The sequence below is a fragment of the Chenopodium album genome, chromosome 23 (assembly GCF_948465745.1).
Source record: "Chenopodium album chromosome 23, dcCheAlbu1.1, whole genome shotgun sequence".
Taxonomy (NCBI): Eukaryota; Viridiplantae; Streptophyta; class Magnoliopsida; order Caryophyllales; family Amaranthaceae; genus Chenopodium; species Chenopodium album.
In genome coordinates, this window is record NC_137856.1 from 7,080,168 (window position 1) to 7,108,081 (window position 27,914).

The window sequence follows — 27,914 nt, forward strand, 5'->3', positions numbered from 1 at the left end:
CTACCTTGTTAAGGTTTTCTTCCGCCATCTTCTTTAGTTCTTCAACTTGAGAACTTAATTGAGAAATCATGGAAGGAGTGGAAGATGATGCAGTAGATTGAGAAGTAGGATCACTCTTGTAATACATTCGTGAAGCACTCCCTAAACCGTAGACTTTTCCTTTCTTTTGCCCACCTACAACCTCCTAGTAGACTTTGTCGGGGTTTATCTCAATTCCTTTGTTCGTATATTCCTCAAGTTTTTCCATATATACTCCCTGCATTAAGATATGTATTAGTAACTATGATCTCAAATGTTAAAACTTAAATAAACTAAATACATTTTTTTTTTAAAAAAACAACTATAATAAAAATACAAGCAATGACTCGGGACATCGTCCGGGATAAAAACTTGTTTGGACTTCTGAAACACAATTTAATTTAATTGCTTTAGAGTAGCTAATAGAGTATTTCCCATCAATGATGCAAGAACATGAATACAAGTACAGTCAGAGTTACCTCTTAATAGATGTTCTAGATTACAAAGGTACAGAGGATCATGGGTATTTTTATTATAGTTGTTTTTTTTTAAAAAAAATAAAAAGGGTAACACTTATAGCAAAATAATTTATGTAAGCAGTTATTAGTAAAAATTTCGGCAGAGTCTCTTTTGTAAATTGAAGAATCCCCTCCTTTAGGGTATGGCTTCAAAATAAACTTGTCTCAATTCACATTGTGCCATACCACATTAATCATATGATTAATGCCGGCAAATCATTCTCATCCTCCAACTCAATCACACAAACAAATAAACAATTTATAATATCTCCAAACATTAACTACCATATTTTTTTTTTGGAATCTTAGCAAAATATAGAAGTATACTCATACCATGACTTTTTGAGACTTGTCACCCATCAATTCAACTTCATCATTGCCCACACAAACAGAATGAGTGCTCATAAACTTCAGCAGCAGTTGGTAAAATTCCATCCTTTTTCTTTGCCTTGTATTAGAAGAAGTTGTTAGCACAAAAAAAATACAACAAAAAATAGGGGACATAGACTACAAAGCAATTGTAATAAAGACTAGTTATTGTCATCTCTTAGTGGCTAAAAAATTTCTACTTGCTTCAATCTTATATAAAATCACAAGTTAGCTATTAAAATCATACACTTACCATTTTTTTAACCACTTGAGGAGTAGATACGCTACCTTGGCGATGGCCAGGGTCAGATAACCGATTATCTCTTGCTTGGTTAGAACGTTTCAGAAAATCAGGATGCTTACGCTTATTTATGAATTCAGCTCGAACAATGTTAGTCATGAAACTAACTTCCTTATGGAGAGGCATTTTGTAAACTTGGTTCAATGCGCCCCTAAGTCGGTCCCCATCTTTTTTGTCAAATTCTCTCCTAGCCTTAGCATCGAACTCAGTTCTCCAAGTATATGTACGCTGCACATAATTAACATGTAAAGCTTATAATTTTAACTCAACATAGCATATTATACATAAATAATTTTATTTCTAATTTACAACCTGATATGGCTGCATGTGCTGGATATTACACAACAGCACATTATAGTAAGCCAAAGCTCAATTAACTACCAAAGTTTAACTATCTATCTCATTAAGATACACTATAATATTGGCATGACGAAAACCATGGGCAACTCGTGAATCAATACTCCAATAAGCTGTAACCTAAGTTTATACTCACAAATGAAAGATTACTACACATTTTTCCAGCTGTCCCTCTTCTCTAAGTATTTTCCAAATTCCTCATTAGTCTCATTCATGTAAAAAGATAGGCCTTGGATTTTCAAGAATTAAACACTGGATAAAAAATCAAAAATACCAACTTTAGTGGAGTGTAAATTGATCACTTTCCCAGGTTATTATTTTTCTAAAAGTTTTCGTTTTTAGGTCAGTTTTAAGTTAAATTTGTGTTTTTTTTTTTCTGTATGTTTGAGTATGTCAATCGAACTTTTTATTTTAGTTCAAGCATAGGTGGTTGATTCTTGACATTTGATATGGGTATGAACACTTTGACATTTTATAATCTAGCCAAGTATGAACACTTTGACATTTTATAATCTAGCCAAATCAACCAATAGGTCCTATTTATTCTGGTGGCATTTTGTTTGTATCATTAATCAGTCTGAACCTAGCTTTCAAGTAATTTATTAACCTTTTTCGACTGCTCATAAGATTCATAACGTCATGAGCTATTAAGATTGCTTTTGGGAATCAAAATTACAAGGAGCTATATGCTTATAGTCAAATTTTGCAGATTGTGGTTGGCGGCAGGAATAAGTATCTGATTAATGGGCATCTTGCCCAACCTAGTAGGGTACAAAACCTCTTCCATTCAGTGCAGCTCAATGTGAATAATCCACATTTTCTTATTATGCAAGGGCGTATTACAAAAGTTTTAAACATGAAGCCTCCTGAAATATTGTCTATGCTTGAAGAGGCTGCTGGGACAAGGATGTATGAAATTAAGAAAGATTCTGCTTTGAAAAGACTTTTCAAGCAAAGTAAAGTTGACGAGATTGATAAGCTTCTTGATCAGGAAATCTTACCTGCTTTGGAAAAGTTAAGGAAGGAAAGAACGCTAAAATCACTTGATATGATAAATTATTATCTGAGAAACACATATTTAAACTGATGCCCCGTCTGTTTTGCTGATGATATAATTTGACTATGTGAAGCACTACAATCAAAGGTGGACATTTCATTTTCGATCTCACACTCAAATCTATGGTGTAGGACCATTAATTATGAGTAAATTCAAGTCAGATTCATATACAATTACATAGAAAACTAAAGCAAAGGACCATGAACACAAATTACAAATTGTATGATTTATAGCCTTGCATACAAAGATTGTCAGCATGACTTATCACTTATCTGTCACACACAACAGATTTAGCAATGAAATACCCACCATAATTCGCAAACCAATTACAAAATTTCATCCAACAAATTCATATTTACAAAAGAATTAGCAGCAGGGCCAATATTCAGATTGTTAAGGGTTTAGTTATAGTTGACAAAAATCAAAATATATTCCCAAATTCCCAAATAAAATTGGGAAAATTGCAGAAAAACAGTTACTATTTCACTTTATTTTATTCCAAATTTATTTATTTTGTTATTTATTTGATTTTATTTACTTGTATAGTTTTATTTAATTTTTATTAGTTTAGTGTTATTTCTCTTTTTCTATTTCACTTTATTTTATTCCTAATTTATTTATTTCATTTTTATTTGTCTTGATTTCTCCTCGGTTTTGTGTTTAGGGTCCCTGGTTTCATGTCAAGTGAGTTCGGAGATCGGGGACGAGTGAAAGTGTGTGCAATTCTTTACTTTGATGGCTGTTGCCCACCTCTTATCCATCACCCCACCTTCTTAACCACCACCACACCAATTCCCCTACTCCCTCTCACACACAGCAGCCCACCAAAACCATGCTGCAACTACCAACCACATCAGCCCACCAAAACCAATCAACATCCCCTGCTCCCTCTCCTTCACTCACGCATCAAGCCATCAACCACCACGCATTCCAGCCTTACCACCAACAACACCACACAAACCAGCACCAACCACCGCCAAAACCGCCAGCATCTCCTAAAACTAATTAGCCACGCACTTCTCAGCCCACCAATTTCATCCATCATCCACCAGAGCAACCCCAACTGCTACAGAAATAGCAGCCGCACCACCACAGCCCAAACCAGCCACGCAATCACACCTCAACTCTACCACCATCACCCAATTCCAGCCGCACCACCACCTTCACGCGCAGCCGCAACAACAACCCAACTATCCCCTGCTCCAATTCACCTCGCAACAGCCCCTACTCACCCTCACCAACACCAGCAGCCACCCAAACCAAACCAAAATCACCACAGCAGCCCCTCACCAACACCACCGTCAACAACCAGCAACAATTAAGCAATTCGGCCCCTCAATTAAGCAAAATTTACTCACAATTTGCATAATCATTAAGCAAATTTCACGAAATAAGGTTAGTCCAATTGCGCAAAAAACCAGCCACGCATGATTCAATTATTCGTTACCAAGAAAAACTAAAGTAGCTCGATTGAAATTTCAGAAAAGGATCCAAATAAGCCTTAATTAAGCACACATAATTGAACCCAATCTCGACAAAACGAAATTCTAGCACCACGATTTCACTAATCAAAAGCATGAGTAAAAACCTAATATATCAAAACCAAAATTAAGCTTATGAATTAGAAAACAAACCTTAAATTGATGATCAGTGAAGAACGTAAACTGCACTACAATAGAGATTCAGCGCACGAAAATAGCGATAAATTTGATATTTTTTTTTTATGAAGAGCAGTAAAGAGAAGAGTATATAAAGAGAAATAGCTATAAACTGCACTACAATAAGGAGTTATAGTTCTTTTTTTTTTAGGTGGCAACAACTTTATTATACTAAGGGTTTTCTTTAATTCTTTCTTAATAAATTAAAAAAAAAAAAAGTAGCGACAACCGTGTTAGTTGCAACAGTAGTGCAATTTTTAGAAAAAAAAATATTTCAAAATTATTAACACTGGCAACTACAATTTAGTCATAGGCTTAGGGATTACCTCATTCTGAGCATTTGTTTTGGTGACTTCGAAATCACCAACTTCAATGACCCTCCAAACTTGGTAGTTCTCCGCCTTGATAAAGATCTCCATACGGTTCTTCCAGTAGGTATAGAACTTCCCGTTGAACATAGGAGGTCTCTGAGTTGAGTATCCTTCCTCGAGCTTTTCGTGAGTATTCATTTTCTCCAAGACCTTTCTTCTTCAGGGTTTCCTGATTCTCTTAGAAGTTAGGCTCTGATACCAATTGTTGTTTTAATGAATACTACAAGAAGGGGGGGTTGAATTGTAGTATGAGAAATTAGCTAAACTTTTTGCGGAATTAAAACTAAGTAAGCTAAAGGAACAGAAAGATAAACTGAAGGAACAAAAGTGCACGAGAGATTTTTACGTGGAAAACTCCTTGGCCCTAATCAAGGGGAAAAACCACGACCACTTGGGATTTTAGGAAAAGAATCTTCACTAGAATAGGGCAGTAAATCCTATTACAAACTAAAGACTCTTACTTCAAGTTCCTCAGCAAACTTGAAGCCCCGAGGAACAAGTCACCCAACTTGTTACTCCTTCTCTTCTTTTTCTCTCTTCTCACTTCTCTCTGCTCTTTCTCTTCTCTTTCTCACTTCTCTTTCTCACAATACAGAAGTTCACTCAAACTTCCCCATTCCCCAAATTACAACTCAAAAGAAAGAATTTAACTCTAGTATAAGAACATTAAGAACACTCAAATAGACTTGTATGGAATTGGACTCTTAACTCGAATAAAAGATTAAAACTTATGTGAGCAAGGGTGTGTTTTTCCAACAGAATTCAAGTGCTATTTATAGGTCACAAAACACGTTTGGAAAAACTTAATTGTGCAGCAAGACATTACGCCACTACTCATACCCACTAAGAAGATCATGTCCCTAAAATTAAGGAACCATGAACTCCTCAATGTACAAGACCATGTCTAGAAGAAGAACATGGGAGAGTAGAGCGCAAGTTTTGGAAAACATGGTGATTTTATTTTTCCAGAAGATATTTTCGAAAATAAAAAAATAAAATCTTTTTGCACAAGATATTTTCGAAATTCAGAAAGAAATAAAATCCTTTCAAAAGATAAACATTTTAGAAAGCAACTGTTTTCCTAAAAACTAGCATGCACAATTTTATCTTCTTAGACCAATTCCATACTGAATTTTCGAGTGTAACTAACTTCCTTATACTTACATAAATCCTAAAATATATAAAATATTTAGTCTTCATGTTTCTCTGATGAAGCTTCTACTCCGAGGCTTCTGTTCCTTGGAAGGAACTTCTCTTCTCTGGTGATGCTTCTTCTCTGAAGCTTCTGTTCCCTGAGGGAACCTTTTCTTCTCAAGTCTTCATTTCTGAAGCACCAGTTCCTGTGAGGGAACTCTTATTTTTGGATAACTTTGTTTTCTGGCCTTCGTGTTCCTCATGGTATCTTTGCTTCAACACTTAATTCTCCTAGTCCTTGCACTGATCACACACTTAAACAATCAAGCCTTTATTAGTATGTAAGTAAGTGAGGTTGTGTCATCATCAAAATCATTAAGTCTAACACAACCTGTTGAAGACGTGGAAGCCACACATAAACCACGCAAACCGCCTCGAATATGCCGCTAGAAACCATTTGAAATTGAAGAGGCGGCGAATTTGTATCTTTATTGAAATTTTTTTGTTTGGAAAGGAATCCGCCGCCGTGGAATTCGCCTTAACGTGTAGCACCAGAAGCCGACGGAATTCGTCTTATTATTATTATTATTATATCTCAAAAACAAACGTCATACAACCTACAATAAATTAGTGGGAAGCCGAAATACAATCTGAGTCCCCACTCCTCTAGCAATAGCAAAGCCTACCCTAGTGAAAATATGAGCTGCAGCACGAACCCCAATGTCTTGTGTCTTCGAGAACCTCTGAATCCGCTTCAACAACGCAACAGCCTCCTTCTCTAATTCCCCAAGCGAAGAAAAGGAGAAGGGAATGAAACCATATCCAATTGCCAGACAACGAGCTTCATACTTAACCCGCTTCCGATGAGCAGCATCAGCCACAACCCGTCCCAAAACAAAGTCAGATTGCCGTATTTGTGTCAATGGAGAAGATCCTTTATTATTATTATTATTATTATTAAGCATACGGAAAAAAAAAGGGATACGACGGCCCTACTAGATTAGAACTAATGGATACCATGATACAACGTCAAAGCAAGGCCCCTTGGTGCAAACGACATGGATGATACGCACATAAGAAGACGCATAATTTTGTAGTATGGTGATACTAGTCGACATAAGTAGTAAAAGACTTGCGAGTTTGCGACGACTGCATCATCATTGACTTGGTCAATTATAGTGAGGAGTCGATCTCCTCCAACCCTCCATTATCCACTCTCTTTGATCAAGTTTATAGAGAGCATTGTATTTATCTCTCTTCATTCTTAGAGTTTTTCTGAATTGTTTAAGGAGGAGAATAATAGCCATGAACAACTCAACTACAGCCACTTGTCGTATGTTGATCTTTACTCTTATCTTTACTGTTTTCTTGTAATATATTCTCATAAGTACTTGTTTTCTTGCATTCTTAACTATGTGATTAATTAGACTCCCAATTGGATTATATTTAGATGGGATCGTACGTGATCAGGTTGTTCGACTCGTTTTTTTTTTTTTTTTTTTTTTTTTTTTTGGTATAATTATAATTTTAGGGATGCATTTTCTTTCTATAGACCTAGATGAACTGCAGTTACTACATAAAAATGTTAATTTGTAAATATTATGTATTGTACATTTATTAATAGATCCCTCCCTATTTCTAATACTCAACTCCTCCAACACAGCCCCACAGAAAATCACCCCTTCACTTTCCCCACCTCGAAAATCACCCTCCCTTTATTTGTGGTAGGAATTTCTATCTCTCTCTCTTTCCTAAACCAACACCCGCTGGTTTTGAGGGTGCAGGGTGCTTGGGTTGGTTTCAAGATGGTGGTTTGTTTAGGGTAGTTTTGAGTTGGGGGATTTAGGGCGATCGGGCAGTTTCATGGTGGAGGGTTGGATTTTTGGGGTAACATGGTGGAGGAATGGTGTTGGGGGCTTGGGGCTGGATAGGAGGGTATAGATTAGTTTTAATTTAGTTTAATTTTTTGTTTATTTTGGACCACTTACAGATCAACACGTGTTAAAGTAGTCTGTTTTAAGAAATGCACCACCACATAGTTGGGAGTACAAAAAAGACAAAGGTTAAAATTGAGATTTTTATTTGTTGCTCCGTAATACCAATTTTCCACAACTTTGTTAATGCTTTATATTTGCCCGCCTCAATATGCTACTTCGTATAAAAAATTTCATACTACTACTAGATATAAGACATTCTATGTTAGACGTTAATTAAAGATAGTGAAACACAATTTGGTATAAATGTTGAAATTATAATAGAGCTAATCGGTGGAGATGGTACATTCAATGTGAATGGAATCGAAAGTTTTGGAAAAGAAGTGAACTGGGCAACATGCGGGCGGTCATATGTAATAGTCTCCATTTTCGGCCCACAAAACAGTGGTACGTTTTTTGTTTTTATTACTGTACTAGCTTATATATTTGCATTTACGGAGTATTTTTTATGAAGCATTTTTTGTGCTTATTATAACGACCATTTTGAATACAAAATTTTTAAAAAATTTAATAAATTTTGTCCATTGTCTGTCTCTTTTTTATTGGATATTTAGGAGAAAATACAAATTTATCTCCATGATAAACAAAATATGTTTATCAAATGATTAAAATGTAAATAAATCAACAACTTTTTATCAAGTATGAGACCAACAATTTTTTGATTTATTTACAACTATATCATGCTGAGTTGACAAAGTTGTTGATTTATTTACAATTTTGGCATTTGACAAACAAAATATGTTTATCTGAGTGATAAACTAGGAATTCCTCGATCACAAGTACCTTGCTAACTGTAACTTGTGTTTGGTATTGTAGGGAAAAGTACACTATTGAACCATTTATTTGGAACCAACTTCAAGGAGATGGATGCGCGTAAAGGAAGGTTAGCTATTAAAAGCTCATGCTGTTTTCGGGTAATAAAGTGAAAAAAGTCCGTAAATTGAAAGCTAAATACTTCGTATAAAGCTTAGAAAATACTTTATTGTGTCTTAACTTAGGGTCTGTTCTCTTCAGCTTATTTTCAATTCAATTCAGTTCAGCTCCAATCAATTCAATTCAATTCAGTTCAGTTCTTATCTTAATTTTCTTCTTTCATAAAATATTAAGTTCAGTTCAATTCAATTCTGTTCAGCTTTAATAATTTCAGTTCAGTTCAGTTCAGTTTAGCTCATTTCAGTCAATCAGAACAGTCCCTTACTACAAGTACTAGCAAGATGAGAATACAAAGTACATTCCTTGGCTGACGTTTGATGGTTTTCACTTTTTACAAACAATACTTGCTTTTAATTGGTTTTTGTGAATAAAAATTAAATTAGTTGAAACATAATCGTTGAAGCCTTGTTCAATTCATCTCGACACAATCTACATACTAATATATACTTCCTTCATTTTATAGTACTTGCAACACATTTCTTTTTCATAGTTGTCAATGCAATATTTCAATTATTAATATATTTAATTACCAATACTTATAAATCATAATCATTTGATACTAAAATAGAGACAAATCTAACAAGATCCCACATTATAACTATCTATATGTTAGCTTAGTTAATACGAACAAGATACCAATTATTAGTTGAGACGAACACTACAAGAAGCGGGTGATCGAATTGTATGTGAGTTCCTAATGACTTATTTTGCGGAATGTAAAACAGAAGGTAAAGGAACTTGCAATGCACACAAAGTTTTACGAGGATACCTTTCAAGGTCCAACTAGAAGTAAAACCTCGACTCTCTTACGGATTTCCAGAACCAAATCAATCTACTATATATAATATAGGGTAAACACACAAGTTACAACTTATATTATTATACTCAGACCTTTACTCACAAGTTTCAGACTGAATTTGCTACACAGTAGGTCCCTAATCTACCTAACCTAAGTCCTAAGTAAGATTTACTCGTACTCCTTGAGAACTCTAACTCTCAGCTTTAACCTAGAAGCCTACGACTCAGTATGCAAAGAAGTAAATCTCTCTCTCACTCACACACACACACACACACACACACATACACACACACACATCCAATAACCCAACTGATATAATAAATTGACCCTAGTATATGAAAGGTAAGCTATGCATGAAGCCTGAAACAAACATGACAAAGTGATATACTAGGAAAACTTACACAAATATGCACACTACGATTCCTTCATACATAAACTCACTGAAAAATATGAAATGTGATGACTACGATTTATATAAGACTAGCTCATATAGAAAGTAGGGTTTTCAAAAGATAATTAAGTTATTTTTCCAAAATCACAAAACATGGTTTTAAGTAAATCTATTTCAAAGAAAATCTATTTTAGAAAAGTTAAACTTATCAAAGATAAGTAATGAAAAGGATAATATCTTTTGACATTTAGTTTTTAAGAAATAAAGCACTTTAGAAAATCTTTTCTTAAAAACTTATCTTTTTAACCTTTCCTATTTTAAGCTTGCCAAGCCCTTTTGTCACGTTTCTAATAGATTTTCACACATAAACTTAACAATCATATTTACAGCTAATGTAAGAGATAAAAACCTGCTTCGCCAATATCTTGTAAGCCAACATACTTGGGCTTCACACAATCCATGACTAAGTCCTGCTGTCACTTTACTTCTAGTTCTCAACTGGAACTTTGTAGGCCAAGTTCTTGTGAAACTTGCTGCCTCTAACGCAGGCCAAATTGAAGTTCTTAACTTGCTATTTTCAAGTTCCTATTAGGGAACTCAATTAGTTCTTGTTAGAGAACTCTCCTTCTATATTCTTTAACCTTTCCTTGGAACCTCTTCATGTCTTCTTAATTTAGATTTGACCTGTTCTAATCACAACACTTAGAGAACTCTCATTAGTTGAAATTTGATGATTTATATTCATCATTATCAAAACCTTTAACCTTCAACAAGATGGAACATAATCGTTGAAGTCTTTTTCAATTCATCTCTATACAATCGATATACTAATATATACTTTCTCCATTTTATAATACTTGCAACACTTTTCTTTTTCATACATGTCAATACATTATTTCAATTGTTAATATATTTAATTACCAATACTTATAAATCATAAGCATTTGATACTAAAATAGAGACAAATCTAACAAGATCCCACATTTTAACTATCTATATGTTAGCTTAGCAATCATCAAACTAGTCAAAGGGAAGGATATAAATAATTTCAAAATCAAAATGTTGCAACTTATGTATATGTATATGTATATGTATATGTATATGTATATATATTATGTATTTATAAATATGTATGTATGTATGTATGTATGAATATATATGTATGTATGTATGTATGTATGTATCACTACTAGAAAAAGGCCCATTTCCGACGGAAAAATTCCGTCGAAAACACCTTAAAATCCGTCGAAAAAAGTTGTCGGAAAAGCCGTTGTAGGAAAAACCACCTTTTCCGACGAAAATGCCGTCGGAAACACTATTCCGACGGAGTTTCCGACGGAATTTTTTGTCGGAAGACAATTTCTGGTACCTGCGAATTCCGTCGGAAACTATTTTCGGGAAATTAAAAAAATACGCCGTGCCACCACCGGCACGGCGTATCACCACCTCCAACCACCCACAAAGGCTGTCAACCCCAACCAAACCAACCTTCTCAAACCCTAACCCACTGCCACCACCGCCACTACAACCCGCCACCACCGCCACTACAACCCACCACCACCGCCACCCACTAAATTAACCCACACCACAAAACCAAACCTAAGCCAGACCCAAACCCCTAACCCAGACCCAACTTACCCGGACCCAAACCCCTAACCCAGACCTGACTTGCCCAGACCCAAACACAGATCCAAACCCCCCAAACCCAGACCCGACCTAAAACACCCAAACACCTAACCCAGACCTAAACGAACCTTCTCTCACCACCCAAACCCTAACCCTAACCTTAGCCTTGGCGGCACCCACCACCACCTCTCTCGACCCACCCTTAAACTGACCCTAAAACCACCAACGAGCCACCAGAACCACCAAATTTCAAAAAAAAAAAAAAAACAAACAAAAGAACATTAAAAACATCAAAGCATACCTTTAATTATGAAATTAGCTTCGAATTTAACCAAATTTTGGTTAATAAAGCTTAATTCGACAATAAAAACTCTAGATCTAGAGTTTTGATTGTCGAATTTAACCTTAAAACCTTATAAAATCAAAAATACGAAGGAGAGGACGTAGGGTCGGAGAGGAAGTACGAAGGAGAGGCTCGTAGAGGAAGAACGAAGGAGAGGAAGTACACGAAGGAGAGGGTCGTGGGTGAGAAAGAAGGGGGAGAAGATGAGGAAGCCATAGATGAGAGAGAAACAGAAAAAGAAAGGAGAGAGAATGAAAAGGGGGAAGTGAAATAAAACGGCTAAGGGGTGAAATAAAAGGAGGGCTGCTTTTAGGGTTTGAATTTTTTTTTTAAAATATTTTCCGACGGAATATTCCATCGGAAATTTCCGACGGACTTTAATTCCGTCGGAAAATTACATTTCCGACGGAATTTTCCGTCGGAAAGCTTATATATTCCGACGGATTTATTTTACGTCGGAAATCTCCGACGGATTTCCAACGGATCCTAATAATCCGTCATAAATGTCCGACGGAATAAAAATCCGTCGTAATTTCCTATGTTTCCGACGGAATTAGGTATCCGTCGGAATCAATCCGTCAGAAATAGGCCTATTTCTAGTAGTGGTATATATGTATGTATGTATATATATGTATGTATATGTGTATGTATATGTATATGTATGTGTATATATATGTATATGTATATGTATGATATGTATATATATATATATATATATATATATATATATATATATATATGTATGTATATATATATATATATATATATATATATATATATATATATATATATATATATATATATATATATATATATATGTGTATGTATATGTATATGTATGTGTATATATATGTATATGTATATGTATATATATATACATATTATATATGTATATATATATATGTATATATATATATATGTATATATATATATATATATATATATATATATATATATATGTATATATATATATATATATATATGTATATATATATATATACATATATATATATATATATACACACACAACGGATATACTTTCAAAATATTGCTTTAACAATTATTAAAATATAATTAAAAATAGGAAAATTTGGATTTTGGTACCTCGAAAATGGGAGTAATTGAATTTTATTACCCATCTAAAATTATATTTTAAATTGGTACCTCAAAAATGACTAAACTATAGATATCAGTACTTCCGTTAGCATTCTGTCAACTTTGCCGTTAGTGGGTCCCATTATCTAATTATTTAATAATTTAATTTATTAAAAAAAAATATTTAATTAAAAAAAACTTTAAAAAAAAATTTAAAAAAAAACTTTAAAACATAATAAAGAAACATAAGCATGTGAATAAGGGACAGAGGGAGTACATATATAATCTGAGTTTGTTGACTAGTACCTTCTAATTTTAAAAACATCAAAAGTTACCACCTTCTTGCCCCCCAATTACCACGTGACGTCATTTTGGGCTCATTATTTTCCTTTTCTCCCTATTTCTCTCACATTTCTCATTCCTAACTCGATTCTCATCCCCTTCCACTTTTTTCCCATGTGAATAAGGGACAGAGGGAGTACATGTATAATCTGAGTTTGTTGACTAGTAATATAATCATGCGATTCATGCCCATATAAGCAATAATAGTAAAGTACCTATATATACAGCGAAAAAGTAAAATATATAAGTTTGTTCTTCTTGTCAGATCTGCGACCACCAAAGGTATTTGGCTAGCAAGATCATGTGATGGCATGGAGCAGCCCTTAACTATAGCAATGGATGTGGAGGGTGCCGACAGTCAAGAAAGAGAGGTAACCGGATCGCCGTCACCGTTGTATCATTCATCGATTTTGAATCACTTTGATGCTCTTGGCATAAATTCATGTAACAACCTATTTTCCTCAAGTATGCTCATTCTCTTGCATTTACTAGGATGATACTGCTTTTGAGAAACAAAGTGCTCTCTTTGCTCTTGCAGTTTCCGATATAGTGCTTATAAACATGTAAGTTTGTGAAATACTTACTTTTATTATTATTATTATTGTTGTATTTCCTTAATTACATACATGATTATTTCCACTGATCTAAATCTTTAAATTTAGGTGGTACAATGACATTGGACGTAGAAATGCAGCATGTAATCCTTTACTAGAGACTGTGTTTCAGGTGCTTTCTCTGCCTCTTAAGGTGGTAACTTTTGATGTTTTTGAAAATAGAAGGTGGTAATTTTCCAAAAAAAAAGTAGAAGGTGGTAATTGCTAAAATGGACATAACAGAAAGTGATAATTGGAGGGCAAAAAGGTGGTAACTTTTGATGTTTTTGAAAATAGAAGGTTGTTAATTTAGATGAACTACTACGAGAGAGGGGGGGTGAATAGTAGTAAGTTCCAATCGAGGAACTTAAGCGGAATTAAACAATAAAAACGTAAAGAAAACTTAAAGCACACATCAAGTTTTACGAGGAAACCATCCAGTGCCTAACTGGAAGTAAAACCTCGGCCCTATTGGGACTTATAAACAAATTTCACTATAATAGGCAACTCTCCTAATACAACCTATTACACAGACCTTTGCTTGCAAGTTCCACCACAGACACTTGACTCTATGATAGGACACTTCCTACCAGACCTAAGACACTTCTCAGGACCCTTTTCTCCCCTTACCCAGGACACTTCCCAGGTGACCCAAGACACTTCTCAGGTACCTTTCACTCTCTGTGCACTCACAGTCTTCACTCGAATTTTAGAGAATTCAAACTCATACACTTGTGTGAATTTAAGAGAATTCACGATCTCACCCCAAAACCAATTACAACTCAAAGACACACTCTAACACATAAATGGAAAGCTACACATGAAACCCGAAATCAAAATGATAAAGCTTAAACCTTTGGCAAACTTACTCTTAAGCACTAAGTGGTTTTCACGCTTAAAACTCTCACTTTGCTAAGCTGAAATACTTATATATTTATAGGAGTTCCTCAGCTTCTCAAACTAGGGTTTTCGCAAACAAGATAGATCAAACACAAATCTGATCTTATCTTCTATAAAACCGAATCCAAACAGATTTAAATTCGTTTTTATAAAAACCAAATTTAATCAAATTCGTTTTTGTTAAAAGATAAGATTTTATAAAAAATGATAAAACCAAGTTAAACCTGATTTTAGATAAAATCAATTAAGTACTTTTTTATAAAACTCATATTTATCTTTTACGAATTAGTTAGTTTGCCAAGCTCTATCTGATTTCTAATAAATTCCAGGCATAACAGTCATTTATATGTTTACATCATCTTACGAAAACAAACTTATCTTTTATACAACTATAAGTTATGAAGTCCATCTTCTTCGGTTGATATCTTGATCTTTGCGTTGATCCTTGATTATTGAGGCTTGCCCCAGCATTACACCAGAACCAGGTCGTTACAACCCGTTTGAAGTTCCTAGTCAGAAACTTCGGGAAGTTCCATTGCTGGAACTCTTCTTCTGTTCTTTACTTGTCCTCATGGATCTTCTAAAGTTTCTTTGTTCCAGTTCCTACTTCACCCCTCTACGCTTACTGAACCTGCCAACATCACAACACTTGAAAATCCTTATTAAAAGGAAGTTTGCTCAATTCTTAGTATCATCATCAAAACCTCATAAGGGTCAACAAAGGTGGTAATTTTTTTTTAAAAAAAAATATGAAAAAAATACAAGGTAGTAATTGCTAAAATAGACATAATAGAAGGTGGTAATTGTCAAAATTTTTATTAATCAATTATGTATGTAGTTCTTTAATTAGAATGGATTATTCCTTAAGTAATGTTTTTCAAGGTTCTAAACATGATAAAATCATTACGTTTGCCGTTTGATGGTGTTAAGGTCATGAGGCGATTGTTCAAGGCTCGTAGGATCACTCTAATTTTTGTAATACGTGATATGACAACGGTGAGTTTGTCTTTTTACATATAACGCAAGTGTGTATTTAATTATATATATGAGCTGAGGTATTATTGACAACATTGCAATTTTGAGCAACTTTTTTTTTTTTTTTTTTGGGCTTTTCATATCAGATGACACCTTTTGAAACAATTAAACCGGTTATTGAAGAAAATATTCAAAAGGTAATGTGAAAAAAAAAAAAAAAGAAATTTACTAATGTATGACATTATATTTTACATTATTTATTTATAATTTTTTAAAAATTTTGCAAGATATGGGATTCGGTTTCCAAGGCACCAACCCAAGAACATATTCCTTTAAGTCAGCTTTTTGAGGTAAGTAAGTAAACCTTTCATTTTTTATTTATTTATTTTTTTTGAACAAAAACCTTTCATTTTATTTAGCTAAATTATACAACTCTTCCCGTCAAAAAAAAAAAATTATACAACTCTTCTTTGATACTTATACAACTCTTCTTTTTTTTTTTTTTTTTTTTTTTTTTTAATATTTGGACCAATTAGGACTTGACATGTGTCAAATGACCTGATATAATAGGTCATTGACTTTTGTTGACCGGTTAGGGATTGTAGAAAAAGAATAACTTCCAAAGTTCGGATTATTCTAGAATAATCCAAAGTTGGGATTATTATAGCAAAATTGATGAAAGTTGGGATTATTATTTCTAATTTTTCCTAAAAGATCGATAATTATACAACTCTTCTTTGATACTTATACAACTCTTCTTTTTTAATTTTTTTTTTTATCAAGTGTTATAAATTGACTTTTTGTATCATTGTTCACACATTAACTTTGACTTGCTTGTAGATTAAAGTCGTTGCTCTTTCTCACTATGAACATGAAACAAAGAAATTCAAAGAAAAGGTGTGGCATTATTTATTGGTTGAGTACAGTATTTTGATTTTCTTAATTAAAATTATTAATTAAAGCTGTCTAATTGAGTTCATGTAAATAATGGGCATATCAAGGTTGATAGTTTGAGGCAACAAATCAAACACTCAATAGCTCCCGGAGGATTTGTCGAAGACCGTGATAAAGTTGTACCAGCTTCATCTCTTCCTCTCAGTATGCAACATATTTGGAAAACTATTAAGGAGAACAAGGACCTTAATCTTCCTGCAGTCAAAGTAATCATGAATGCTAAACAAATTAAACTAGTAATGTGAACGAGATTTGATTCTTTTTGTTGAACTTATTAATGTAATTGTTATTGTACAAATAATTTAAAATTTCAGGTCATGGTGTCTAATATTCGGTGTCAAGAAATTGCTGATGAAAAATATAGGAAGTTTACCCAAAATCAGGTATAAAAACCCAAACACAAATACTCAACGTCCCCACTTTCGATTTTCTTGTTGGTGTACTACTCTGCTTAAATTTCGTTGGCCTTTCTGTTACCATTTTTTCAGGATTGGCTTGAACTCAAAGTAGCCTCACAATCTGGCCTTGCCTCTAAATTTGGAGAAAAGCTCAATTCAATCATCGTTCATTGCTTATGCGAGTTAGTGTCTATATTTCCCTCAAAAATTATACTTGTCTGAATATGTTATGGTTTTGTACACTTTTAATTTTTATTCAATTTTTTTTTTTTTTTTTTTTGGTAAAAAAGGCACTTAATTAGCGTAAACTAAACATTACAAACTCTAGTACAATTGTCTATATCAAAAGGTCCATACAATAACCAGGGGGTCGGGAAGCATCCTAGTTACGATTCATTTCATAGTCTAACATGTACACTATTTATGTAACCTTTGAGTTTATTTAATTTTGGGGTTTATATTTAAAGAAGCAATGTAGTCATAGATGTAAGTATCAATGTACCATTTTTTTTTTTTTTTTGACAGTGAGAGCAAAAAAAGAAAAGCACAAGCGAAAATTTAAAAAGCCAAAAAAAGACCCTCGTGCACGAGCCTTTCCTGCTAACCAGTGTGCAGGAGATACCCCTTTCCGAGGAACTTTAAGAATTTTACAAGCGGTAGCGGTAGACAAAAGAACTCGGATATCTCAAAGTAACCAGTATAAAGAAACCTCGTCCCTCTGTTGTTGAGCCAACATCAGACATAGATGCTCAGAGTCCGAGTTAATAAGAATCCTACGAAAACCACGACAAAAATCATTGCGTAACCCCTAGAAACAAGCCAGTAACTCATACTGTAAGGTTGAAGAAGAGAGAGAAGCACGTGCCCCTCCCCCACGGAGTAAAGGAGCGTCATAATCACGAAAAATCTAACCAACACCTGCCGAGTTATCGGGGGATGACCAAGACCCATCACAAATCAAATAAATATCAAACCCCGATGTGAGGTCCCCAGCAAGCTTGGCAGCAAACCCCGAATCAGCTGGCCTAGGGTTAAGGACCCAAAGCAGAGGAGTGAAGGTGAGAATCCTGAATGAGCTTGCATCCCCTGCACCAGAAGCAAGAAGTAAAACATCATCAAGAAAGACAATATGTTGCTGGAAACGTACATTATTACAGGACAATCAAATAGCCCAAAGAAGGGAGAAAAACTGCGCCAGGTTCTCCATGTCCTTAGCAGCTGCTAATAAAGAAACCATAACAAAAACCAATTGGAGAAAAGGAAGATGAAAAAGACCCTGGATATTGAAATGAAACGAGTTGCGAACCCACAAAGGAGCAATGAAATCACAGTCTCGAAACGAATGGTCGACCGTCTCCTGCTCCCTCTGGCAGAAGCAGCAAACTGAATCCATAGAAATGTCGCGAATAGCTAGAACTGAGGCTACCAGAACACCGGCCTGAATAATTTTCAGCCAAAGATCTTCCATTTTTGAAGAAGGGGAAGCGCCCAAAATTTCCTCCAATAGGGATCAGGCAAGGACCCCAAAGGAGGACACCTAATAGTCTGCTGCAATAAAAGAGCATAGGCAGACTTTAAAGAAAAGGAGACATACTTAGAGAATTTCCAATACATAAAAACATCAATAAGTTCCTGCGGATGATCTAAACTAAGGTTCCTAACGGAAGTTGGGCAATCAAAAAAACCAATGGACTCCTCGAGGAGTCATTACTAAAAATTAATGTTTTTACGACCGTCATAAACGGCCGCAAAAAATAGCAAAAACAGTCGCTAAATGTAATTGTGGCTGTCAACGGTCGTAAAGTGGTTATCGTGATTCACTTGGTCGCAAAAAGTCATAATTGCAACTGGTTGACGATCGCAATATTTTTGCGACCGTTTCCTCTATTTTCAACAACCTTTATAATAACGGTCGCAAATATAATTAATTACGACCAGTATAGTAGTGGTCGCAATATTAGCCATTTGCGACTACATTAGGCGATCACTACATATTTTAAAAAAAAATAAGAAAAGAAAAAAAGAAAACTGGAAACAAACAAAACCCAGGCCAAACGCACCCTCAACTGCACCCCCTGTTCACATCCTGCACCCCATGTTCCTACCGCCAAGAGCATTACCTAAGCCACCTCTCCCTCCCCCCCCCCCCCACCCATTACTGCCAACCTCCCACCCTTAATCACTACTACCCCCCACTTACGCCACCACCTCCAACCTTACCCCAAAAAACCAAAAAATTAAACCCACAAATAAACCAAAATTCAAAACGAAAATCAAAATTATAAAAATTAAAAAAAAAAACCCATAAAAATATAACCTTTTGTTTTTAAGCAACCATAAAAATATAACCTAAATTCCACCAAAAATAAACCAAAAAAATAAAAACCAAATTAAAAACGAAAAACAAACCCGAAAATAACAAAAATCAAACCCAAACATTAACAAATAAAATGAAAACGAATATGAATCCCAAAATGAACAAAAACCAACATTCGAATACTGAAATTTCGAAGAAAAAATCAAAACAAATTCAAATAAAAAATCAGACAAACAAGTATAAATATGATAACATACCTAAACCTCGAGTTGACTTCGAATTTCACCTCAAATTTGATTTAATAAGGCCAAATTCGACTATTAAAAGTCTAGATCTAGACTTTTCATGGTCAAATTTGACCTTAAAACCGTTAACTTGTTTAGCCATAAGATTGTGACGGTGGAGATCGTGGTGGTGGGCTCAAGCTTGACGGTGGTGGTCATGGTAGTGATGGTTGGTGCCGGTTGAATGTTTGGGCGAATTTTGATCTATTTCTTTGAAGTGTGTTTGATTTCCGGCGATAAAATTCAGATAATGAAGGAGGAGAGGAGGAATGATGGAGGAGAAGAGGAATGGAGAGAAGGAAAGAACGGAAGATGAAGATAGACTAACGTGAGAAGAGAGAGAGGAGAGAGAAAGAGAAAAGAGAGAAAAAGCGGCTGCTGAAAGAGTTAAAAAGGAATTAAGGCTAGGGTTAGTGGCCTTTTATCCCCTTTTTTTTAAAAAAAAAAAAAAGAAAAATACTACTTACAACTGTTGAAAACGGTTGCAACTAGCGACTGTTTGCGACCGTGTGTAAAAACGGTCGTAATATGCGATTGTTTTAGTTGGTCGCAACTACTTTATTATTATTTTTAATTAATTTTCACATGTATTTATTAAAAAAGAATTATTCAAATATACTTGTGACGGTGTAAATGGTAAAATACGGTCGCAAAATTGCGATTGCCTTTAAAATGGTCGCAGATTTCTAGTTTTGCGATTGTTTTATTGACGGTCGTAAAAAAACGGTCGCAACTTGACCGAATTCTAGTAGTGAGTCCCACCTGTTAGAATGCGGATCAATCTTATCAAACACATGAGTCAGAAGATCCAACTAAGATAAACTATCCTTGAATAACACTAGACCCCTCGCCTGCTGTAATGCGGACCCTATTACCTTTAGCCACTTTCCAACATACACCTGAAGCAACAGCCGAAAGAGCCATCTATAACCCACGACAACCCCATGAGGGGCGAGAAATACGAGCTTAGAAACCAAAAGTTGAGGATTTCAAAACATCCTCCACTCTATACCTGCAAGGAGGACAGAATTAAAGATGGAAATGTTGCGCAAACCCAAACCCCCCAAACCTTTGGGTAAGTGAAGTAGAGAAGCCGAGCGCAACGCCAAACCCTTCCGAGAACCAGACGATCTCCACCAAAAGCTGACAAGCATACTATCTAGTTGAGATGCTACAGAAGACTATATCTTGAAAACAGACAAGATATGATTATATGATGCGACTGACATCGAATTTATGATAACCAGTTTTGCTGCTGCCGACAAACAAAGAGAATGAGGCAAAGGCAGACAACTGGCTAAAAACTGAAAGAGTTACGTATGTGCTAGCTAAGTTTACGATTAACGACAATTAACAATAATCAAAGAACAAAATCAAGTAAGACGAAAAACAAGAACAAATTTACCATGAAAACCCAATGCCGGGAGAAAACCCACCAATCCACGATGAAGTAACTTGATGATGATGATTACAAGCTCTCAATACACCATGAAAGCTCACACCTCTCTTAATTCACTCTCTTAAACCCTAAAAAGATGAACTAATCTCAAGAGGCTTTTTCTCTCTCTTAAATCTAACATCATACCCTAATAAATGACATACATGAGTTTATATAGTCTAAGAGTACAAGAGTAATCAATGGCTAAGATTAAAATGCAGCTTACATCGACTAAAATCGAACCGTCGAACAGAGCAGCAGGGGTTCGACCGAACCTACCTTGTGTTCAGTCAAACTTGAGGTGGTTCGGTCGGACCTCCCTTGGTTTGACCACACCTTTGCTAGAAATGAAAATGATGTTGCTACTGCTTCAAAGGTTCGACCGAACTCCCCAAACTCCATTGTTCTTGTTCGGTCGAACTTCTTCCAACAAGCAGTTCATTTGCATCTCCCTTATGCCTCCATACTCTTGAACCACTCTCCACACAATACAAAACCCAACAACAACCTTGTCGATTAAAACCCTAAATGACAGAGAAGTTATAAACCAAATATTAACAACTTTACAAAAAAAAAAAAAAAAAAAAAAAAAAAGTCGGATATATTTTATTTCCGTATAAGCTAACAAGACAAAATAATTGAAACAAGGAAGATGAGACAAACATGCAAATTCTTTACATTGAACTATTATAAAATTATAAAATTAAGAGAGTGAGGGATAGCTCAAGTGGTTAGAGCTTCCCTCCCGATTTCAGGAGATCCTGGGATCGATTTTCATCCCCGCCCTTGTGGCTCTCTAAACACCAAAAAAAAAAAAAAACTATTATAAAATTAAGGGTTTTTCTAAGCTATACCCCTAAGGTATTCGAGTTTCTAAGGTGTATCCATGCTATTTCAAGTTTCTAAGTTGTACCCCTCAACTCACTACCATTAATTAATGGTACCCTCCTTGAGACTTCCACGTAACCTAAAGTTAACTATAAATTTAATAGAAATATGATAAAAGGTAAGGAAATGGTAGGAGAAATAAATCTTAGCCACCGCAACCCTAATAATGAAAACTGAAGCCACAAAATTACACTCTCGAATAATTTTTAAACAACTAATTATATGGGTACATTTTAGTATTGATAAGGAGCTGAAGGGCACGACTTAGAAACATGAAAAAGCATGGGTACATCTTAGAAATTCGAATACCTTAAGGGAATAGCTTAGAAAAACCCCAAAATTAATTAGTGAGAGCATCTTCAATAGTTGTAGTTAGGGTCCTTAGGAACAATAATACTTAAAATATTTAAAAGTCTATATCTACTAGCTTGTCTGTTCCAGCTAAAATATGGAATTAATTAGATTGTGTTAGCGGACCAACTCAACCAAAAGCTTAAGCTGATAGTTGAGGCCCAGGAATATGTTTTATACTCTATCACTCCCCCTCACACAAGAACTTGTTGGGCTAGAAGTGTGGATACAGCATGTGCCCTCCTCATACCCTGCGCTTAATATTCTACTTGAAAGTGGGGGGGGGGGGGGTGGGCTCCGATACCATGTTAGTGGACCAACTCAACCAAAAGGTTAAGCTGATAATTGAGGCCCAGGAATATGTTTTATACTCTATCAAATTTGTTGACAAAATAACTGCTTGGGAAAAAATTGCAAAAATCCCTAATGATATATCATTGGCTCATTCTCTCTCTTTTTTTTATTTTTTGTGAAAGTATTCTCCTGGCTCATTTATTTGAATAACTAGCATATAGCTAATTATTGGAACACAAATTAGTTATAATGAAAATTAGTTTGAAATCTTATGTATCATGACAATTTGGATCGGAGATGCTTAAATTATATAAGTATATGAATTTTTCGTTTTTCAGGTATGATTTAGAGGTTGCAGATTATGATGGGGATATCCGAACCAAGACAAAGAAGAAATTAGAACATGATTTGATAGAAGTATAGTAAAACCTTCTATCTTTGTTACAATTGTTAATTTGAGAATCTTTCTTATAGTGTTTTTTTTTAAAAAAAAAAAAAAAAAAAAAAAAAATTAGTGGCGTTGTTTGTAGTAACATAAAATTAGATGCATGAGCACACTGCACACAACCACATGGTATATGGGCAATATGGCACATTAAATTACTCACATATCTATAAAGTAAATGACACAATTACATCAACACACTTTAACAAGCTTAATATCAATTATAAATAAATACTGTATAATTTTTATTTTATTTTATTTTGGGGAGTTGAAAGTTGTGTAATTGCATATATCAATTTCTCCTAATTAAATTGGTCATCATATATATCATGAGATTATTTGTTCTCCCATTTAGAAATAAAGGATTTTGTACTGATAATAATACTCCTTTTTTTTTTTTTTTCTACATTAGCTTGTTGAACCAGCTGTTGAATCCAGTTTGCGGCATCTACGTTTAAATTCAGTGAAGAGGTTTAAGGAGCTCTTCAACGAATCTCTAAAACAAGAACAAGGATTTTCTGCTGCTTTCAATAGATGCAAAGATATCTGTGTGACACATTTTGCAGAAGGATGTACAGGTTAACCTTTACTTGATAGCTACAAAATGGAATATTAACTTTATGAGCTTCGTATGATCGTATTTTATGATTTTCTGAATAAAGCGTAATATCTTGAAATATTTAAAATATCCAATATCTAAAATTTTGATGAAGTAAACTAATTACTCCATTAGATCTATTAAGAAGCTAAGTCTTACATGATTTAATTAATAACATGGTATGCAGTCTTTTTTGAAAATCTGGCCCAATGTTTTGATGCTCAATCTCATTGCAACTCCCCGACGCCCACACAGTCGCAGCAACAGCCCAATGCAGCTACATTGGGCCAAGCACAGCAGCAAGCTCCTCCTCGTCCAGTCCAACAGCATCAACATCAAATACCTTGTAACCCCCGTCTATAATTTATTGAATACAATCCAAACGGAAAAGTTTCACACAAACTCACATCAAAATTTATTTTGTATCTTGCTTCAACAGATCCATTTGTTGAACAATGGCACGCAAACAGTAATGTATCAAGAGCAAGGTCCAAGCTTGTCAGTGATATCTATGATTATATGGCTACTGTCCGTCTTTCCAAATTGGCTGAAGTTACTTCACTTTATGAGGTACGTGTTTTTGTATACGATACTCATTTGCTTTGAGATAATAGATACGTATAATAAGATCATGTGCTTCCTTCGTCCCATAATATAGTTCCTGTTTTCCTATTTTGGGAACTTTTGGATAGTATGTAAATATCATTATACCATCACCTTCTTAAGTTTATGCATTGTACTTCCTAATTTAGTTTTGAATTTTGAACATGCTTTGTACTTTTTTTTCGTTCCTTTTGTTGAATCCCATTGTAGCCCACTTATGAGTGTCCCACATTGGAGAAAGAGGAGAGGTGGTTCCACTTTATAAGGTAGAGGAGTAACTCCTACTATTGCCAATTGGTTTTAGTATGGAAGCTTCAAAGCCTTGTTTGTGGACCCAACTCTCCTCCTCCTTGTTCGGGTTGCCCAGGCCCATTTCATATTGTTTCGAAATTTAACATGGTATCAGAGCCCAGGTTTGTTGGGCCATTTATAACTGGGTATTTGTCAAGCCACTGGTTAAGGGGCCTCTATTGGATGTTCATTCCCAAAGAGAATTTATATTGTACCTTCTGGTGTGCTCTAGTTCTAAGGACACTCATAAGTGAGGGGGAGTGTTGAATCCCATTGTAGCCCACTTATGAGTGTCCCACATTGGAGAAAGAGGAGAGGTGGTTCCACTTTATAAGGTAGAGGAGTAACTCCTACTATTGCCAATTGGTTTTAGTATGGAAGCTTCAAAGCCTTGTTTGTGGACCCAACTCTCCTCCTCCTTGTTCGGGTTGCCCAGGCCCATTTCATATTGTTTCGAAATTTAACACCTTTTATTCACTTTCTCCTCCTATTTTTTAAATATCGTGAGAAAACACAAACAAAAACTATATCATGGGACGGAGGGAGTATTTGATTAGTGTCTAACAAAGTGGTCTTACATATGATGTTGTAGGCGAGGTTAAGTGTGGCTCTCATAGGACCCGTTAGTAGGGTTTTGTTGGATACTACAAATGATAAAGCCTGGCCATCAATAAAAGAAATTCTTCAACGTGAGATACATCATGCAGAGACTGGCTTGCAGAAGTTTTTATTCAGTTTGATTTGGATGAACAAATGCAAAAAAACATGCGCGCAAAGCTAGAGGATTATGCAAGAAGTGTGGTTGAGGCAAAAGCTAGGGAACACGCGCAAAACATCTCGAGCCTTATGAAAGCTAGGTAATTTATTTATTTATTTATTTATTTATCTAAAATTAGGTACGGTCAGTTCACCTCGACCTATATTCAACTCAGCTAATTTCATTTAAATATTTTTAGGGTTTTTCTAAAAGCTATGTTTATGTGGTTGATGAGTTTTTTTTAAGGTATGCACATGTATTTTCAAAATTATAAAATGTGCATGTCTTCCAAATTAAGATGTTTATTTAACCGTACCCTTTAATGTTAACCTAATGTCAATAGTTGTGTTAATTGTTAATTACGCCACTTTGGAGAGAAATTTCATATCCAAATTGATTGAGTTAGACTTTTAGAGTGATGTAAGAGGAATTACAATAAGCATATTTTTTTTCATATAATTCTCAAGCTCTCATGTACTTCTTTTTTCTCCTCCATTTCTTATTATTCCCCACCCACCCCCCCCCCCTTTTTTATTTTAACAATTACTAACGCTGAGTTAACGTTAGAGGGAACAGTTAATTAAACAATACTGTACAACTTAAGTTGGAAGACGCAACTTGTAATTTAGGAAAAGAAACTTAACGACCTCAAGGTTATAGTTTAGAAAAACTCAAAATTTACAGGAAAAGTAAATCTAATTTATCAAGTGAGATATCAATAAATTTGTATATTTTTAAACTTATAGTTTTACTAGTGTTTTTGGGCGGAGGTAGAGTGTATTATATTTTTTAATTCTTTATTTTGTGTTTTAGATTCATAAGTTTATTCAGCTTGGAGGGTCATGTTCAACGGGAATGGACTGAGAATACAAATATTGAATCAATTACAAAAATTGCTCATTATGCGGTATGTAAATGAAATTTGGTGAAATTTACTTGGTAGTTTCTCAATCTTTTGGAAATTGTTAAACGTACTAATTTTTTTTTTTTCTTCTTATGATCCAAATATTTTTGTAGTGTCTTAAACTCTTATCTGCTCTGGCTGCAATTCAGTTGGATGATAAATTTGAGGACCTTGAAAAATATTTAGTTGCTTTATTGGATGATAAATTTGAGGACCTTGAAAAATATTTAGTTGCTTTATTCCATGATAAGTGCTGGGAGAAGGTTCAGGCTCTAACATCAACCAGCTGGAATAAGGTTAGGTTTCTAGCTTACTCTTTGTATAAAAACAAAGGAAAACGATATGAATGAATTGAAGCACATGATTGTATATGTTTAATACGAAGTATTAACATAATTGGTTTTAGTTTAAAAATTCAAATAAATCGTGTATCGCACGGGTTTTATCTAATACATTCCTATCTCAATATAATTTGATGATTTTCAACAATGATACGGATATCGTAAGAGGGAGGAGAGAGAAAAATAGAGTAAAAATAAAGGAGAGATAATAGATTGTCATAAATTAGGAAACAAAACATTAAATACACCAGATCTAATATAATCCATATATATTAAAAGTAAAAGTATGGAGCTTAAACCCTAACAACGTTATAATTATATCTTTTTGTATATATATGTAGATTCCATTATCAGAAACAGTTATAACTCCGTTGCAATGCTTATTACTTTGGGAGAAATTCCTAAAGGAGACAAATCCATTTATTGTTGGTGCTATTGCCGAGGCTACTGAGCATAAACGGGAGGTGTGATTTTATTTCCTTGTACTAGATCATCTACAATCTTATTTTTCATAAACTTATATGTTTGTTAACTCTTGTCTTTATATTTAACTACTAACAAGTTATCATGATTTATTTCCTTAAATCCTCAGAAGGTTCAGAGACGCCGAAGACGTGCTAAATTATCTCTTAATATAGTACAGGTCGTGACAAACGTGACATTAACTATATTAGGTGGTGGTCCTATTTTTAGTAATAATTAGAATGCTCAACCTGATTTCCCTAATTTTAAACTTCTCTATAGTCAAAGGTTGTTTATCATCACAATGGAAGATTTGGAAATCTGCAGTAATTCCTTGGGTAGTCGAGGAATGGTATTGGTACATATTGTTGAGTAAATTCATATTCATATTCATAATACGAAGTACTCCTATATATAGAAAATAATTCCATGAAACAAATATACATAAGAGTGTAAGACTATGCATTTACATATTCCGTAATATGTACTGTACTTTTTTAATTATCATTGTGTACCTATTTTTCACACTAAGGCTTATTCATGTGAGTCCACTATCATGTTTTTGGTGTTGCGAGCCTCGCGATCGGGTTTAGTTAGCCCGCGCCTTTTTATTGGACTTTTGTTATTGAACCCGGTCTCACGTGTGTCCGGTCTCACACAAAACCTTTTATTGTTATTGTTGTATTGTATGCCTATTAAATTACTTTATCCGTGTGTTGATTTGTTAATTTGAGGATTAATTAAATAGTATCCTCTATGTAAAGACCACGTCATTATTAATTACAACCTTCAATTTAGATGATTTTAAAATAGCT

The 27,914-nt window shown here is 34.6% G+C and overlaps 2 protein-coding genes across 2 annotated transcripts; both read left to right on the forward strand.

The window, feature by feature from the left end:
• Nucleotides 1-6,918: 6,918 nt before the first annotated feature.
• LOC145608937 (protein ROOT HAIR DEFECTIVE 3 homolog 1-like) lies at nucleotides 6,919-17,363 on the forward strand. The gene is made up of 13 exons (XM_081664518.1): nucleotides 6,919-7,116; nucleotides 8,042-8,164; nucleotides 8,594-8,660; nucleotides 13,572-13,677; nucleotides 13,799-13,869; nucleotides 13,969-14,032; nucleotides 15,730-15,795; nucleotides 15,921-15,971; nucleotides 16,062-16,124; nucleotides 16,615-16,671; nucleotides 16,776-16,934; nucleotides 17,043-17,111; nucleotides 17,217-17,363. Exons 1-13 carry the CDS (start codon nucleotides 7,089-7,091, stop codon nucleotides 17,346-17,348), a joined length of 1,056 nt encoding a protein of 351 aa, XP_081520644.1. The 5' UTR covers nucleotides 6,919-7,088; the 3' UTR covers nucleotides 17,349-17,363.
• A 3,308-nt stretch (nucleotides 17,364-20,671) lies between these two features.
• LOC145606950 (protein ROOT HAIR DEFECTIVE 3 homolog 1-like) lies at nucleotides 20,672-27,630 on the forward strand. Its single transcript, XM_081662763.1, has 10 exons — nucleotides 20,672-20,802; nucleotides 23,037-23,115; nucleotides 23,556-23,721; nucleotides 23,929-24,087; nucleotides 24,181-24,311; nucleotides 25,371-25,492; nucleotides 26,206-26,299; nucleotides 26,410-26,592; nucleotides 26,979-27,101; nucleotides 27,230-27,630. Exons 1-10 carry the CDS (start codon nucleotides 20,672-20,674, stop codon nucleotides 27,338-27,340), a joined length of 1,299 nt encoding a protein of 432 aa, XP_081518889.1. The 3' UTR covers nucleotides 27,341-27,630.
• Nucleotides 27,631-27,914: the final 284 nt, after the last annotated feature.

Coding starts and splice junctions, on each gene's coding strand:
- LOC145608937 (XM_081664518.1), top strand. CDS start 7,089: ATGAACAACTCAACTACAGCCACTTGTC. Junction 13,678..13,798: donor CCGACAGTCAAGAAAGAGAG/GTAACCGGATCG, acceptor TGCATTTACTAG/GATGATACTGCTTTTGAGAA. Junction 16,935..17,042: donor TTAATCTTCCTGCAGTCAAA/GTAATCATGAAT, acceptor TTAAAATTTCAG/GTCATGGTGTCTAATATTCG.
- LOC145606950 (XM_081662763.1), top strand. CDS start 20,672: ATGAGGGGCGAGAAATACGAGCTTAGAAACCAAAAGTTGAGGATTTCA. Junction 26,300..26,409: donor CAAAAATTGCTCATTATGCG/GTATGTAAATGA, acceptor ATATTTTTGTAG/TGTCTTAAACTCTTATCTGC. Junction 27,102..27,229: donor CTACTGAGCATAAACGGGAG/GTGTGATTTTAT, acceptor TTAAATCCTCAG/AAGGTTCAGAGACGCCGAAG.